The 17,478-nt window shown below is 40.0% G+C and overlaps 1 protein-coding gene across 4 annotated transcripts in view; it reads left to right on the plus strand.

The window, feature by feature from the left end:
- KDM3B (lysine demethylase 3B) overlaps positions 1-17,478 on the plus strand; it is a 65,449-nt gene that overhangs the window by 19,878 nt on the left and 28,093 nt on the right. For all 4 annotated transcript variants that reach the window (XR_005105714.1, XM_037397120.1, XM_037397122.1 and 1 more), the window contains exons 2-11: positions 1,762-1,929; positions 4,400-4,513; positions 4,948-5,053; positions 6,555-6,679; positions 8,426-8,494; positions 9,314-9,907; positions 12,376-13,618; positions 13,975-14,176; positions 15,544-15,758; positions 16,823-16,975. Coding sequence is in view for 3 of the 4 variants with exons in the window: in XM_037397120.1 (XP_037253017.1) it covers positions 1,762-1,929; positions 4,400-4,513; positions 4,948-5,053; positions 6,555-6,679; positions 8,426-8,494; positions 9,314-9,907; positions 12,376-13,618; positions 13,975-14,176; positions 15,544-15,758; positions 16,823-16,975 (2,989 nt within the window). In the remaining variant the exon portion in view is untranslated. The remainder of the gene's footprint in view (positions 1-1,761; positions 1,930-4,399; positions 4,514-4,947; positions 5,054-6,554; positions 6,680-8,425; positions 8,495-9,313; positions 9,908-12,375; positions 13,619-13,974; positions 14,177-15,543; positions 15,759-16,822; positions 16,976-17,478) is intronic.

The raw sequence follows: 17,478 nt of genomic DNA on the forward strand, positions 1-17,478 counted from the left end.
GGGGTGTTTTTTTTTGGGGGGGGGGGGGTTGGTTCTTTTTTTTTGAAACAGGGAGTAACATGTTAAATTTGGAGTTAAAAGTACAGCTGTTCCATTTCATCAATTTGTAATGATTCATAGAAAAGTGAGGTGGTTTATAGGTTTAAGACAGAAAGAAATTTTCTTGTGGTCTTTCTTCACATGTGTCACAAGGTAAATTGACTTGTTTGAGTCTTGTGTGAAGTAATAAACTAAAACTAAACCTAATAGGTATTCTTGTTTATTTAGAACAGAATGGTAAGCTGCACTTTATTGCTTGTTTGAATTTGTCTGCCTTTGGTAATCCTCGCCAAGTAGTTTAAGGGGACATACTAGTGAGAAGTCCTGTCTGTGTAATTAATTTAAAATCTCTCTTCCTTTTCATCAAATTCTTAAATATCTGGCAAAAAGGCACACGTTCCAAAGTCAGCATTATTCTAATGTTTCTTTTAGACAACCTTTTTTCATATAACCTTTACAATATAAGAGAATCATAACAAGAGGATTACCTCACTAATACTGTACATAAAAACAAAAGGTTCCATTTCATTATACTTACGTGATAGTCCTCTCTCTGCCACATGCTGCTGCCAAGGTAGCAGAAATACAATACTAAGAAAGGTACAGGCCCACTGAAACTGGAAAGGTGTTCAGTCCAATGTGCACTGTATTGCTGAAATTTGTTGAAGGAAGAGTATCTTGAAAGGTCCAGTCTTCTTTCACTGCAGGACAGTGTAAGCAGTAATGGAGTTCAATAATTCGTCAGGAGAGTTGCTTCATAGGCTCTCCCTCTCCCTTCAGAGTCTGGGGGGAGGAGTGGGGAAGAGGAGTGTATGAGTGGTTTTTAATACCTCTTTTAGTGAGGACTACTGGTGATGCAGAGAGCTATCTCCAGTTAGCGCCTGGTTACCCTCGGTGATCTTGTAATTATTACAAAATTTTTTGTTTTGACTGTCCAGCTTAAGGTGTTTCTTAACAGATTAGGAATTTTTTGCTGTTCATCTAACATATTTGATTATATTTGTGTAGTATGTAAGTTCTGTGGATGGGAGATTGGAATGTGACTGTGTTTTTTACATTTACTAGCCCTAGTTGTTAGGACATGGAGTGCGATGTGTAACCTGCATTCCTGTTCTTAGCATTCTTGCCATGTAACTTTGTATGGCTTTAACATTTGTCCTTTGCGGTAGAAAAAAAGGGGATGTTATCTTACAATAGTGATTTAGAATTGTAGTGTGGTTTATATTGTCATACTTGTAAATACGGTAATGAAAGATCTAGTGAGTATGTATTTCTGGAAAATCTCATGCCACCCAACATATTTGCATTTGATTCAGGGAGTTTAATAAGGTACAAGGCAACACAAAACTTCTGATTTAGAGTGAATTTCACAATCACAGACTTTCCTGGCTGAAGGATTCTCTAAAAAAATCCTGATGTGAGAGAGGCTTGCATTAGGTTATCAGCTGTATTTTGAGGTGAACAGTTTTCACATCTTTAATTTTTTCTGGGGAAATGAAGCATTTGGAGCCAGTGATGTATGTTTGGGGATAAATAATTTTTCATAGGTTAGTAATTGTTGTGTATTTGATTCCCGTTTCTTTTGTAATGTTTGATAGCTATGTTACCTTGATTTTTCTGACTGAAGCTGCTGTCCCCGTATCCACAGGGATTGTAGAATCTACTTTTTTCAATGCAGTGTCTGAAAAGAGCTGAAATGCCTTCTAAAATTTTTTTTATCAGATCTTTGTGGAATTTGATGGCTGTAACTGGAAGCAACATGCCTGGGTGAAAGTCCATGCTGAAGAAGTTATAGTGTTGTTGCTGGAAGGATCATTGGTTTGGGCACCTCGGAACGATCCTGTTATGCTTCAGGGGACTCGAGTCTCACTGGCACAGTGGCCTGCACTGGTGAGTATTTGGCCAAAAGCTCTTACATCCTTAGAGGTTTGCATCAAATCTGCTGTAAAACACAAAGCTTGGTACAGGGCACCATTCTGCAGGTACCAAAAATTGCTTGGGCATGGATTTTTGTTTTAAATGGTAAATAGGAGAGCAGTTAACTAAGAATTATAGTGCCTTTGGAAAGGCATCTGAGGGGCAGTATGCTTCCAGTTGGAAACAGAAACTGCCTCAGAAATTGAAAGCTGTTCACTCACAGAAATGAGAGATGTGTTTACCAGCAGGTCTCTGAAGAAATGTGGTACATAGCTGAAAAGATTATTCTTCCATATTTTAGAACTTTGAGTGTGTTAGGATTTTCTGAACTGTGAGAAATAAGCCCTTTGGTTTTACTATGGACTCTCTAGAGCTCTGTGTGGGAAAGGTTGCTGCATCATTTAGTAGGTATTCCTGAAGGCACTTTGAGGAAGAGGATAGAGTGTGGGCTGTGCCTGACCTATAAGCCCTAAGTTGGCCCCTCCTAATCTAAACAAAAATTTTTATTTCGGTGTTGTTGTCAGTATTAACTAACATGACACAAAAATTTTTCTCCTGTTTCTTCCATATTGCTGTTTACATGGCAGTTACATGTCATGATAACTGAGATGAAAGCCAGTATGTTCTGACTAGCATGTCTGAGTATACCCGTTCTGCAAACATCCTGATGAGTAGGATATAGCAAAGAGAATTCCTTACATCCTTCGTTCTTCTCTTAGTGGCTTCTGAAGATGAAAGATGATTATATGTGAGAACCTACCCTTGTTTTCATGCTGTCTAATTTTTATTAATTTGCCCTTTCATTTCTTTTCTCTTCTTGCAGTCGTTGGACTGCTTGGGATCCTACTCTCTGCTTTTTAATATTGCATTTTTTTGCATGAGCACATTGAAATGTTTTTTCCAGTTAAGGACCTTGTGCCTTAGTAGGATTTGAATTTAGTGTTTTAAATGGACACTTGGGCTCAAAGCAACAGTTTCAACACGGCATCTTTCTCTGAGGGTTTTTATTACATTTATTTTAAAGCAGAAGAAAACCAGGCCTTTAAAGCAGAGATCTGTAGTGTTTTTTCCATACGTGGAGTTTCCTTTTCAGTGTGTTTCCAACTTGACTCCCAGTGTGAACTCCCATTTTATTTCATAAGGGAAACCATGTTTGTTACAGGATCAATTTCTTTCAGATGATTCACAAGTATCTTGATGTCTGAGTGATTTGGGGGCGTTACTATAGTCCGCACATTTATTGTGTAACAAGTTGTATCAGAACCTTTTAGAAGCAAATATGGGTCCACTAAGATCCCAGAGTATTTCCACTATAACTCAAGCTGTATCTGAAGACTTGCTGAAGAAATGTTTCCATCCCCTGTACTCTGGACAGCCATGTGAGCACACAAGTTTTCACTAAGTACTGGAGGCCTACCCACCTAACTGCATGGGAATACAGATTAAAATACAGACTAAAATACAGACCAAAGCACTAGAGTATGTATGTGCAATGTAGAGACAATTCTGGAAGCCAGATACGTAGTGTTACAAAGCAGATGGTTTGTTGTGGGGGTTTTTTTGGAGTGGTGGGGATGGTTTGGATTTTTTTTTTGGTTTTTTTTTTTGAGATATATCACTTATGAATGTGTATTCATCCTTCATTGTCTGTCTCTTGTAAGCCTGTTCACTTTTAGGAAATAGTTTTACATAAACTGAGAAAATAAATTTTATATTCATACTGTTGTGTAGAGGGGAATGGAGTGTGAACAAACCTGATGAGAGCTGTTAAGGGGAGAATGTCATGAACACTTGTGTTAAAATCATGTAAGTGTGAGCATGCGACAGATAACATGTTTTGAAGACTCCAGTGGTTGGCAACTTCATCTTCCATCAGCAAGTTGCATTAGAAGGTTATCATTCTAATGCTGCTAGGTGTGTTTAGTGATTTGTCCTGCAGCTTGACTATTGATATTACACCTTTTATGAACTTCAGTTTTGCACAAACACTAGAAAAAAGCTCCCCTTTAATAATGTGCCTATAAATTTCTTACACCTGATTCTGTATGGGCATAAAAATGCTCCTTTCAGGAGGCTGTACCTGAAATATGTAGGATAGTTTGAAGTATTAACTGAAGGGGGATTTACACTTGAGCATCAGAAGGTGCTTACCAATGAAAAAACAAATATCACAAAAGGTTTTCGGTTCTGCTTTAAGCTCTAAGGAAGAAGCAAAGCCAGTTTTCTGTAATTCCTTCTTGTAATGTGCCACACTTGCAGGAATTATTGGTTTGGACATAATGAGTAATAATTTGCATTAAAACTCAGGCACTGGGTGGTGCAAGTTGAGAAATGAAATGTTTTATTCTTAGTGGTAGTGTGAAATAGCATGTGAAAACAACTATTGTTGGCGTGTATGTGTGCTCAGTCATTTTTATAACCTTTTTTTTGTTGTTCATCACAGACCTTCACTCCTCTAGTAGATAAGCTGGGGTTAGGCTCTGTGGTCCCAGTGGAGTTTCTTCTGGACAGACATTTACGTTTCCTGTCTGATGCCAGTGGATTACGTTTATTTCAGGTATTTGAACTGTGTTCAGTTAAATTGCAAATTCTACTTTGTGCTGTGCTTGTCAGATTAATTTTTTTTTTTTTTACTGTTCCACTTATGTATTCTTGTCTTCCTCCTTTCACTGCATTTGTTTCCCTGCTTTTCCAGGTGCTTACACTAACCCCCATTTGCATTTGAAAAGTCCCAGTTCCTCTGTGTGTTGGTCAGTTGGGGAGCTAGCTGTCAGCATCCTGTAGCCGATAACTGAAATGGAAGCTTTGCAACAGCTTTTGCACAGCTAGTCCTTTTTTTACTCCTGGCCTGTTCAGCAATGTTTTTCTTAATTTTATTTTTTTTGGTTTGTCAGTGTCAGAACAGTTCAAGAAGAGCTGTCACTTAAAAACTACTGATTCCATTACCTTAAAAGACTATACTCTTACGTTAAAATTGTTTGTTGTTGGCAGATGGGAACAGAGAATCAGAATCAGATTCTGCAGGAACAGCCTTCACTACGAGAATCTGTCAATGCATTGATCAGTGACCAGAAGCTTCAGGAGATATTTAGTAGAGGTGAGACAGTTTTTCTGTCTGGGAGCTACTTTGCTGTGGAACAGCTAGACTATGTTGGGATTTATGAAGGAGAATACAAATAGTATCTGCTACTATTTGATTTGGACGGTCATTTTTTCTGTATTGTTTTGCAAGTTCTCTACAGGGAAGAATTATTTTGTCACAGATACAGGTAAGCACTTGCTGAGATACAACCAGAAATACCTACTGGGAACAATCACTGAAGATGTAGTTAAAGTAGGACAACATATTATTGATAATGTCCATATATTTACAACTTCCTTTAAGTTTTAGTTTTCAATTTTTAAAGCTTTGGTCCTAGTCTATGGTTCTGTTCTATATTTGTGGAAATTTAGAAGTGAAGTTACTCTGTACATCTTTAAAAAAAAATAATTCTCCTGTTACATCAAATTCAAACTTTGGCATTTTGATAATTAATACATGAACTTTTTTAAAGCATAGTGTGGCTGCAGCTGCTCAGCATAGAGTTAATACATTAACTGTTGTCTGGATTGTGTATTAGGGCTAAGCCCAATTTCAGCTTTTGTTGTCAGATTGGGGTCTCTAGTTCAAGTGCTAAAACAGTTTTCTAGCTGGAGTTTGGTTTCATGGGCTAGGCAGCCACCCTAAAGGTAGGCCACTGTATTAGAAGGATGATGCAATTCTTAATGGGGTTTTGGTGCCTTTTGGTTAAATAAAATGTCTATTGATAAAAATGCTATCAGGACAATACTTCTTACATGAGCCAGTAGCTTCAGAATTGTCCACTTTGGAGCCGCCTTCTGAAGCACCTAGTTCTGGTTGTATCAGATACGGGCTGTTGGATCATGTGGATTTTGATGATCTAATATTAACAAAGTTTTTTTTGTCTGGACTTAGGGTAGGAGGAAAGCTCTGCATGCTGATGTGGAGAGTGAGGGCAGGGTCGGAGGAAACCTTTCTGTAGATGATCCGTTACCTGTGTCAAAGAACTAAGACTGGTTGGTTTAGAGATGTTGGATATTTGTACAATTATGTAAAATTTTCCACAGTTACAAATATGTGTTTCTATTCTGAACTGCATGCAGTTTATATTGGGATTTGATGCATCTGAACTGAGTCAAAATGCTCTGACTGTCCACTAGATTGATGCTTCATAATTACTGACCTGTAGGTTAGAAAGCAAAAGAGTTTAGTTAGCAAGGAACCCCCCCATCTAGTTTGATTTTGTCGGAGTGAGTTAATTTTGACCTTTTGCGTTTTTATTTTTTTTTACTTGTAAACTGTATTAATCTTGTTTTTACTGTAGTTTTGAGTTACAGCAATGAGGATTTATTGACTTTTTACAATAGAATGCTTAGCTTAGCAGGATTTGCAGCAGAAGCGCTAGTGTTTTAATTTCTTTCCACCTGAAAGATGACACTTCAAGCTCTAATCATGTGCACAGAACTTTTTTCTTATTTTGTTTACTGTATGACACAGAGCTTGTTTGGAAGATGTACTCAAAGTCCTTCTTTTCCAGGTCCTTACAGTGTCCAAGGCCAAAAAGTTAAGGTTTACCAACCAGAGGATGAAAATAGCTGGCTCTGTGGTGTTGTGAGCCACCAAGACCCAATAACTCGTCTAATGGAGGTGTCTGTGACTGAGGTAAAAATACAAAGCAATGCTTTGGTGTTCCTAAAATACCATTCCTCAATATCTTCTGGAGAATGACAGCTTCACTTTTGGTTCTTTGTTCTTTGCTTTAAAAGATGAGTAATTATCCATGTTGCGATTTGCAGAAAATTTTTTTCCTGTTATGATGGCTTTCCACAATAAATGATGATACACAGTTCACTTCTATAAAAGAAGAAGCAACTGTAAGAAATTTTTTGGAAATGAATGCTGTATGAAATAATATTGGAAGTGGCTTTCTGGATGGGAGAGCGTGCTGATGTACGGAGAGCTGCCTTCTGGGTCTGGTGTGCTGTGGCCTTCCTATGCCTTCTCTTAGCTTCTGCCTGACAGGCTGTACAAGTGGTTGCAAGCAAGTGTAGCACAGAAGATGAAGTCTTAGGCTAAACAAAACTGATTTATGTATTTTAGCTTAGGCTGTTTACTTTTGCCCTGTTACTGTCAGTTAACCTAGTAAATGTTGTAAACAGCACAGAAAATCTGCACTGCTAGAGTTAGCTGGTTGCATGATACGCTTCTGTGCAGTCTGACAGGTAGTTCGGTTTAACCAGCACCCTGCTCCCAGTGGCTTTCTTTCCAGGAGCAACGAGGAACAGGCCTGTGGTGCTGTGTGTAAACTGCTGTAGCAGCAGCACTCTTGTTGGGTTTTTTTGGGTCCTGTCCCTTGTCCCCTGCTCCTGTAGCCTTTTCCACGTGCAGTAAAATACAGATGCTGAATGTGCCTAGTAAGCCCTGTGTACATACATACGCAGTAATCCTGTGCTCTGACTGCTAGATCTGTTGTTGGTGTGTATAGAGGGATGAAGCTGGGTTAATTAACATTGATAATATCCAGCTGTGGTTGGCTTCAGGAGCGGTGGGTTGGCCGATGTAGATAAGGTGCAGCTGTGGCTGGTTCTGTGAAGAGGTTGGGTAGCCAGTGAAGAGAGAGCAGCCGAGGAAGAGAGAGGAGGAAGAAGCAGAGAGAAGAGAGAGAGAACATGTGCCTGGGGTGAGGAGTACTAGGAGAAGGCAGCAGAGGGACTGGCATGAAGAGTATGTTGGTATGAGATGGTAAAAGACCTTGTTGCAGCCGGCTGGTTTGGAGAGTGCTGTGACACTGGTGCACAGGAAAGAGTGTACTATGTATGGTAGATAAGTGTAATACTTTGGAGAGGCGTTGAGATTGTGGAGTATATGCCTTCAGCAGATAAGTGCCAGGAAGCACCCAGTTTACGGCAGTGAAACTTACTACTGTGAAATAAAAAGGTAACCTCTAAGCACAGTTACAGAAATGGAGTGTTCTTTGCTCCATTTGGGGAGATGCTGATGAAGATAGTTAGCATAAATTTATGTGCTTCCTTCCAGCAGTCTTTTCTACATCTGGCAGAGTGAATGTGTGGAAGGCTAGAACAATACTGAATCAAATTTAAGAGCAGCCATGTTTAATGCAGTGAGTGCCTCTAGACATGCTCAGTAAAAGAAATATACAAGGAAGCAATGGTAGGAATGAAATCTGAAAGTTTTTTAAATAGAGAATGAGCAAAAGGATAGAAGGTAGACTGGAAGGCTGTAGTTTTACTAAGAAAGTGGGGCAGAAAGAAAAGGCAAATTGGAGAGGGGCTGCAGAGTAACCCTGTGTTTAAGGTCTCTTATGTTGATACTTTATACTCTAAATTAAAAACTAACCTCCTCTTTTCTTCCTCCTACCTCCTCAATATCAATCCGAAAAAAAATTAGAGTGGTGAAATAAAGTCGGTGGATCCTCGACTGATTCATGTGGTGATGGATAACACATCTCCAAGCGAGGTACTACAACAGTTCAGGTCTTGTATATACAGTGAAACTTCATAAATATTTAGATATAAAACATCTAAAACATGGAAGCAACTGAAAACTGATGCTGTGTTCACTGGGATTTTGATAATGTAATTGGAAGAGGAAAATTTTCCTCTTCCACTTTGAGGATGGTCATAGCTTTCTTTCAACAGTCTTCTCTTTTCATTCAGGGCTGTTAGATGGAGTTCAGCATGGATCTTGGGGGAGGGGGTCAGTAATCATGACTGTGCTCCATTGTAAGGGGTCGTGCTCTGATAATGTTTCTCTGCTCACTGCCTTCTTCTAACAGGGTACTCTGCTTCTTCACAGGCCTTTTTAGGCATTTCTAAAAATTACCACCTGGCTTCTCTAAAACAGGCTTATATGCTTGCTTAAATATTGTAGGCTTTGGGTAGTGGACAGAAAGCATGCCCTTCAAAAGAATGGTGGGAATTAGACTCCTAGCAAAACTTAGTGTACAAATAGTTTTCATGCATTAGCAAGAACTCTGTTGGAGCATGATTGTGTTGCATGTCTCCCAAAATCTGTCATGATGTGCTATGTGCTACAGCAGACTAGCTCAGCTAAAAATCTTACTGTGAAGGGCCTATTCTAGTACAAAAAAGACAAGACACTGCACTTACATTTGTGTTCTGTTCACATGGTATCTTTCCTTAGATGTCTCAGTTTGTGATTAAATGTTCCTAAGCTCAAGAGCAGTGTAATGTGTTCTGTTCTAACAGAAAAGTGTTGTTTGAACAGGTATCCTGATTGTTCTGTTTAGTGATTGTGTGGTTTTGTCTGTTATAGGGAGGAGGCCTAAAAGCAGCTAAATCGTCTAAAGGGAAAAAGAAGAAGGAAAGCCTGGAGGGGAAGGATGGAAGGAGGAGGAAAAATGCTTCGGATTCTGGGTGTGATCCTGCATCGAAGAAGCTAAAGGAGAGGGGTGAGGTGGATAGCAATGGTAGTGATGGAGGTGAGGCAAGCAGAGGTTCTTGGAAAGGAGGCTCCAATAGCGAAACAGGACTGGATCCAAGGGCCAAACAGTTACCTTCATTCATTCCTCAGATTAATCGCAATATTCGCTTTGCCACTTACACCAAAGAAAATGGCCGAACACTAGTAGTCCAAGATGAGCCAGTTGGTGGTGACACACCATTGCCCTTCACTCCCTTTTCCTCTGTGGCTGGACAAACGTTACTAGTTGGATCTGGATGTAAAGAGGCAGGAAAATCACTGGAACAGGTTGGCCCAGGCACGGCAACTTCAGCAACTGCAGTTGCTGCAACTGCAGTTACTACAACTGCTTTGACACCAACAACTGTGAGAATCTCTGATACCAGTTTGCCAGCTGTTACTGGACAGGAGAAACTGAAAACAGGACGATCACAAGTCCAGGGAGAGGTGAGTAGCTCATGATCCAGCATATTCAAGACAGACATGCAGATTTGCAGTAGATGTTCTGCAACATATTCAGGTTACGGAGTGTCTGTGGGACTGGGAAAACAACTTTTTCTCTGATGAATCCCTCCCCTCCCAAAGGAAACCTTTCTGTTACCTGATCTAAGAAAGAACTCAAAAGAAAATTAAGATATTTCATGGAGGAGTTGTAAGAGACAACTTCTTAGCACTCTTCTCTATTCAGCCTTAATCTGAGAAACGCAGATTTTCTTAAAAAGACACTTTAAGAACTGTACTTAATATAATTTTGTTGTGTCATATGGAAGATAACCTGCTTAATATCTCTTCCCTTTATATAAACAAATATGCATGAGAATGTGCACTTAGCTGAACATTTAAGTTGCTTAAAAAAAAAAAAAAAGCCTCAAAACCAGAAAAACAATAAGGCTACATTTAGAGGACCTTTTCTAGGTGCCCAGCTTGTGTGTTACAGCCATGATATCTCTGTAGTAGAAAAATGAGCCAGTCACATATATACTGTCTAGGGCTGAAAACAAATAATTAAAACATTTGGGAAGGGTACCTTTGGAATAAATTTTAATAAAGAGCTCAGTCTGGAAGTAGCTTGAAGACCTTTTAGTTGTGCCTTTGTTTTCAAGGAGAAAAGTAGAAGGGAAATGCTGTTAAATACAAAATATAAAACTTGGTAATGAAATGAAGGCTTATAAAAACAAAACCTTACCTCAGGAAGTACAGCAAAAATTAAGAAACTTGTAGCCTACTCTATAAAAAAAAGTGAGGAAAATGGGTGATACATTAGAGAGTCCAAGGTGACTGCCAGAAGGTGAAATGGATTACTTTCATCCCTGTCTTTTGTATTGGCTAATGGAATGGGATAAATGGTGAGATGTTTACCTTGGGATAAGGATTCCTTGATGATAAGGAAGAAAGGTAAAGGAGAAACAGAATTGTAGAAGACAGGAGTGTTACGTAATTAAACTGGTACAATATAACCTGCTCTCCCTTCCACTCCCCACCCCTCCACACAGGAAAAAAAAAAAATAAATCAGAGTTGGGAATAAGTACAAACTGTGTAGGTGAATGGTCAAAATTTTACCTATCAGTGGTATTGAGGAAGAAACTTCAATTGTACTGAGAAATTTTGGTATCACCTCTCCTTCTGTCCATCTCCCCAGCCACAAAACACTTGTTTTAAACCATTATTAATAATCTGGCTTCAGAATTTGCCAGCAGACCAGTAGTTCATTTCAAACTGTATTTCCCTTGAGGGTGGGAACCTGGCATAGATCAATAAGAAGGTTAGTTCACATGTGTTACTGCTTCAGACTGTCCACTTTATCATAGTGTGATTTGGTCCTTGAGGTGACTTAATAGGCTTGGTTTGCATTCATATTCACATGCTTTTTAAAACTGTTAGAACTCAGTGTTTGAAAATTACTTTGGCTCTAAAAAGAAATACGTGAAATTCTAATACCTGGAAGAACTGTCATGGGGGACATCAGTATGTTATTAAAGTTACTACAGCTGGAGGCTGATGAAAAGGAGCAAGCTAAACATTAATTGGGAGTGTGGTAGGTGTGTAGTGACAGTAATGACCAGTAGCATGTATTGCACGGGGGTTTAACATGGCCTTGGAAAAAAAGTGTATTGATTCAAGAAAACTCCAAGGAAAGGAATAGAACTGATGAGTTAGTTGTAGGATATAATCGGTTATGGTAGGACTGTGAGATTTGGAAAACCTGAATAAGTATAAATTGAGAAGAGAGCAAGTGAATATTCCATATTACACTTAAGGGTGTAGTAGAAATCTGCAAGTCAGAAAACTTTACAGTATTTGACGATCACAAAAATGAAGCTCTTTGTGTTTAACCTCCACTGAGTAATACCCTGGAAGGCACCGTGTCATAGGCATCTCTCTACCTGTCAGCAAATGTGGCTTGCTGTGACCAGGAACAGTTTGTTCTCTAACTGTTAGAGGGCTTTCTTTGTTTAATTAACTTTGCAAACTAAGTTAATTATTTCAAGGGTGATCTTGGAGGGGGAGGGTGAAAGATGGGAGATTATTGAAAAGCAGTTTCAGTTAAGGTTCCCATCTTGCTGATACAAATTAAAACAGTTAGCAGTTTAAATAAATAACTTGCTATTCTGTGAATTAGTTCACTTGTGCCTCAATTTTGTTCTAAAGTATGATAAGATGTTCAGTGTTCATTTTCTCTATGTGTCTTTAGTATGTAACAGACACCATTAACTTATTATTTCAATAGTTTGTAGGTAGGAAAAATCAGTTCAGCAGAATCTTTAAAGAAGTTTCTTCATTGTAAATAATTCTGCTGGAAGTTTCTGTTACTAGTGGATAAGTAGAATGCTAATCATAGAATTAGATGAACCAAAGTATTGCTGAATTAAACAAGAGTTCTTTACTAGGCTAATGCTTTTTAATTTTGTTTCAGAATTCCCGAAATTCACTTTTGGCTGCTTCTGGATTTGGAGTCTCTCTCCCAAGTGCTTCCCAGTCCTTGGTATTTGGGGGTGGAAGGAGCCAATCAAATGGAGTGGTGACTCCAGAAAGCAAGCCTTCTGGATTTCCTTTTGGCTGTAGTACTGGACAAGAGGCTCAGAAAGATTCTGATCTGTCCAAGAACTTGTTTTTTCAATGCATGTCCCAAAATCTACCTTCCAGTAACTACTTCACAGTCATTTCAGAGAGCTTGACTGAGGATGCCTCTAGTCGGGACTCATTCAAGCAATGTACAGAGAGTGTGGGTGCTGGGATCTGTAAAAGTAAAATTCTTTCAGCGGACACTAAACCTGGAGCCCAGTCTGGCAGTTCTGTGGAGCGGAAGCTGCCTGTGGAATCTATGCCTACCCTTACTCCAGCCTTTTCACGAAGTCTGTTGAATACTCGTCCCCCAGATAGTCATGAAAACCTATTTTTACAGCCCCCAAAGCTATCAAGAGAGGAACCCTCAAACCCTTTCCTGGCATTTGCTGAGAAAGCAGAACTTAGTCCTTTCAGTGGCTTTGCATCTTCATCTCAGACAGTTTCTACTCCATCTACACCTGTGGGTCATAAGGCCACTTCTGGCTGGCCAGAGTCACTCACCTCTACAGACTCTTCTCTAGCTAAGAAGAAAACCTTGTTTATAACGACTGACTCCTCAAAGATGATCTCCGGTACTCCCGGTTCAGCCGTTGCTGCTGGTGTTCAGAGCCCTTCCACTGTAGGGAATGGCCGTTCCAGCTCACCAACCAGCAACCTGACACAGCCTATTGAGATGCCCACGCTTTCCTCCAGCCCAACAGAAGAAAAACCAGCTGTTGGGCCTGGGCAGCAGGACAATCCTCTTCTGAAAACTTTTTCTAATGTGTTTGGCAGACATCCACCTGGCTTTTTCTCTTCGCAGGCAGAATTTTCGCAGGAGAACAAAGCCCCTTTTGAAGCTGTGAAAAGGTTCTCTCTAGATGAGCGGAGCTTGACATCCAAACAGGACTCTGACTCCAGTACCAATAGTGACCTGTCAGATTTGAGTGACTCTGAAGACCAGTTGCAGGCCAAGGCTTGTATGAAGGGAATCCCAGACCACTTGATGGCAAAGCTGGGCCCCAATGCAGAGCACAATGCTGAATTGCTGCTGGGGAAAGGAAAAGGGAAGCAAGCCCCAAAGGGCCGGCCCCGCACAGCTCCCCTAAAAGGTGATGACTTGAATGCAGGTTGTCTTGGAAGCACGAGGAGGTGGGATACTGGGGTATCTCCTGTGCAATGAGCTAACCACGGGTGTAAACCTCATTTATGCTCAGTAGGCAGCATGCAGGATATTTACAAGTCTAAAGCTTAATGCTTCTTGTATGTGTTTAATATGTCCACTTTAAGAAATGTTTAAGCATATATTTGTCAGGACAAAAGTGTGGTGTGCTGCAGACTTGAACAGTCTTACTGGTTTTGCATGGGTATGAGCATACAGATCTCCGAAAACACGTTTACTGGGGCCAGTATCCTTTTGCTGTTACGGTTAACTAATGGAGTTTTACTTCTACTTTGCCTCGCCCAGTTGGCCAGTCTGTGCTGAAAGATATGAGTAAGGTGAGGAAGCTGAAGCAGTCCGGTGAGCCTTTTCTCCAGGATGGCTCTTGCATCAATGTAGCTCCACATCTGCACAAGTGCCGGGAGTGCCGTCTGGAGCGGTACCGCAAATTTAAGGAGCAAGAGCAGGATGACTCAACTGTGGCCTGTCGCTTCTTCCATTTCCGGAGGTGCTCGAATTCTTCCTTCCTTCTTATGTAGTCTATGTGCAGAGCTTGGACCGTGTCCAAGCACAAAGTAATTACACTTTACTTATTTAATGTACTTGGGTGCAATAATGAAGATTTTTGAGTGTCTTGCATTTCCCTGCATCACCTCACTGGAATTCCCTTACTGGGGCAGGAAGAGCTGCTGTTGGAAGATACAGCTATAGGGGACTATGAGCGAGCCTCCAGGTCGAGCCTCAGGAGATTGAATTTGCTTTATTGGGTAGAATTGTACTGCTGGGTAGAAGTTTGTGTGTGGTAGTTCTCTCTCCTTTTCATAAGGAGCTCAGAACAGAGATAAAATCTTAATTCAGTCAACAAGTAACTGAACATTGCCAGCATGAGGCTAATGTTTGACTAGGTTTTGTTGAGTACAGAACTGACTGTTACAGTAGAACATTGCCTGTATCTTCTGTGTTGTGTACACATCTTACAGTTCGTCGACCTGTCATGCTTCTCTTCATGTTCCTTAACTGCCTATTCTAGTAAGTGCTGTGCATCTTATTCCAAAAACATGTTTGTTCGCCTTCTGGCGTATAAAGGATTAAGTGAATTTTTAATATGTGCCACCCATCCACTAAGGAATATAGCTGCTTCTCTTCCTGAACTTGTTAAAAATTAATCTAGCTTTGAGGTTAAAGACAAGATTACTTTTGCTGAAAAATGAAGTTACCTTTTAATATTGGCAGGAGGCATTGAGTTCTGTAACTTAATGTTGTTACACCTCCTAGAACACAAAGACTAGGAGGGTCAACAGCTATTGGTAAAACAGTTGTGACTCGTCTCTGTGGAGAGCACTGGCAAGAACACTGGGTATAATAAGGATTTTTTTATGTCTTGTCATGTGAACTGTTAGAACAGTGGCCAAGTGCTAGCAACCCTAGCCAGAACTGGAATAGGGGTTTCCCAAAAGTTGGGAAATAAATTTCTTCTGAGTTAAAATAGAGAATGAGAACCATGTAGAATTCTACATGCAGAATCATGCAGCTGCCCAAATAAATTGAATTTTGTCATCTATAGTATAGAGAATGTGACTTAACAAGCTGTAGCAATTTTCTGTATATGGAATTTCCCAACAACACTTACTGGACCAAGGGGATTCATTCTAGTGGGTTTTGCGGCCATTGCCTTTGTGGGTGTCTTTGTGCCTTTATGCCACCTTATTCTGTTGTTATTTGGATTTGCATAGTAGTTGCACTGGCTGTAGGGTATAGCGCTCTAGCTCAAACCTTTTTTCCTCTTTCTGGGTTTATATTCTGACATAGATGGCATTATAAGTTAATTAAAGGTGATTGAGCAGCTTCTCAATTACTCCATCCTGTTTTCTGCAGGCTGATATTTACCCGAAAAGGTATTCTACGAGTAGAGGGTTTCTTGAACCCACAACAGAGTGACCCTGATGCCATGAGCCTATGGATTCCTTCCTCCTCCCCTGCAGAGGGGATCGATCTGGAAACTTCTAAATATATCCTAGCCAATGTTGGGGACCAGTTCTGCCAGCTTGTTATGTCAGAGAAGGAAGCAATGATGATGGTGGAGCCACATCGTAAGCGGGGCTTTTGCCGTGTTTTTTGTCCATCTTCTCTGTGTAATGTGTGTACAATGCAGTGGAATAGAATTGCAAGTGTAATATAATTTCTTGTTAAAATGCTTCTCCTTTTCTTCCAAAGAGAAAGCTATATTAATTTATTTGGGGTGTGTGTAATTGTGGGACCAGCATTTGGGATTTTTCTTTTGGATCAGTGCATCATTACTATCAAGGAAGCAAACAGTAACTTCCCAGACATCATTACAATATTTTTCAATAGATACATACAGAAATGAGCTGGCCTGTGCCTCCTAAGAAAACAGAAATAAGTCCAGAACACTTGCCACACTGACTAGCAGTGCTTTAATGAGCAGCTTTTCTTACATATTCCTATCCTGTTATGCTCCAGGGACATCACATTAAAGTTCAGCGTTTTCTAGGGAGCGAGCAGTACCTGTGTTCAGCCTGCAAGGACTCAGCTGAGCAACTAGTTGCCAGTATTGCCACTATGAGACCAGTGGGTTTAGAAAAAAAATCTCTGAAGGTACCTGGTTCAGCCCATCACATGGATAGCTCTGACCATCTGATTTTTCCCTTTAGCTTCTGGAAAGTACAAGGGCAGCCATTTGGAGAGAACTTCTCCTTCCACAGTGAATGTGTTGATTTAGAGTCCGAGATGTTGACAGGCATCTAATTAATGCATTCTTAACAGTTTTATAAGTTCACATTATTTGTTCATAAAACTAGCAGAAGTTTTATATTTTTGCTGTAAGTTCCATAAGTGCTCCTTGGAATTCAGTTACTACTCTGTAAGGTGCTCCATTCCCTTGTAGTGTGCATTTTGGGACTTGACCATACCCACTCTTAGAAGTGAGTATTTTAATAGCGTCACAGGATTAGCAAAGAGAGACACACAGAATATGTCTCTGGATGTAAAAAAGTATGTGTTTCTATACTCTGCACTCAAGTTGTATTTCTGTGATTTGTTTCTTTATCAATGTTACTGTGATATTCTCAGATTAGGTGGGAGAAATGCAGAATGTCAAAGCAGTGATTTTTTTAATGTTCCTTCTCTTATATAGAGAAAGTGGCGTGGAAGCGAGCAGTACGTGGCGTGAGGGAAATGTGTGATGTATGTGAGACAACACTCTTCAATATTCATTGGGTTTGTCGCAAGTGTGGTTTTGGGGTCTGTCTGGACTGTTACCGGCTGAGGAAGAATCGTCCACGTAGCGGTGAGCCCTGGATTTTTTTTGCCTCCCCACTGTAATCTTTGAACAGGCTGGCTTTCAGTGGAGATAGTTTCTGGGAAGTGGCTGAAGGTTTTGTGGGAGACTTAGTATCAGCTTGGGAGGCTGGAGGTTTGGAACTTTGGCGCTACTGTCTCATGTCACTGTTGCATTTTTTGTTTCCTTAGATTCCTGTGGTTTATCTATTTGGTTAGAATTTTAGTACAAAAGCTACAACATCAGCAGGCGTAGACTGTGTACAGAAACAGACTACTGTATAGTTCCATCTTTTCCTCAGAGAGTATAAAAGAAAAATTAAGTAATATCTTAACAGTTTGGAACCATTGCAAGATGAACTAGTAAGCAGACATTGCAGAGTCTTTCTGTAACAAGGAGTTAGATTGGAAAGGTTTGGGGGTTTTTTGGTGTTTGATTTTTTTTTATTTTTATTTTTTTTTACCTTGATACACTAGTGTTTGTAATTCTGGAAGAAGTTCAATAAGTTAATT

The sequence above is a fragment of the Falco rusticolus genome, chromosome 8 (genome assembly GCF_015220075.1).
Source record: "Falco rusticolus isolate bFalRus1 chromosome 8, bFalRus1.pri, whole genome shotgun sequence".
Classification (NCBI taxonomy): domain Eukaryota; kingdom Metazoa; phylum Chordata; class Aves; order Falconiformes; family Falconidae; genus Falco; species Falco rusticolus.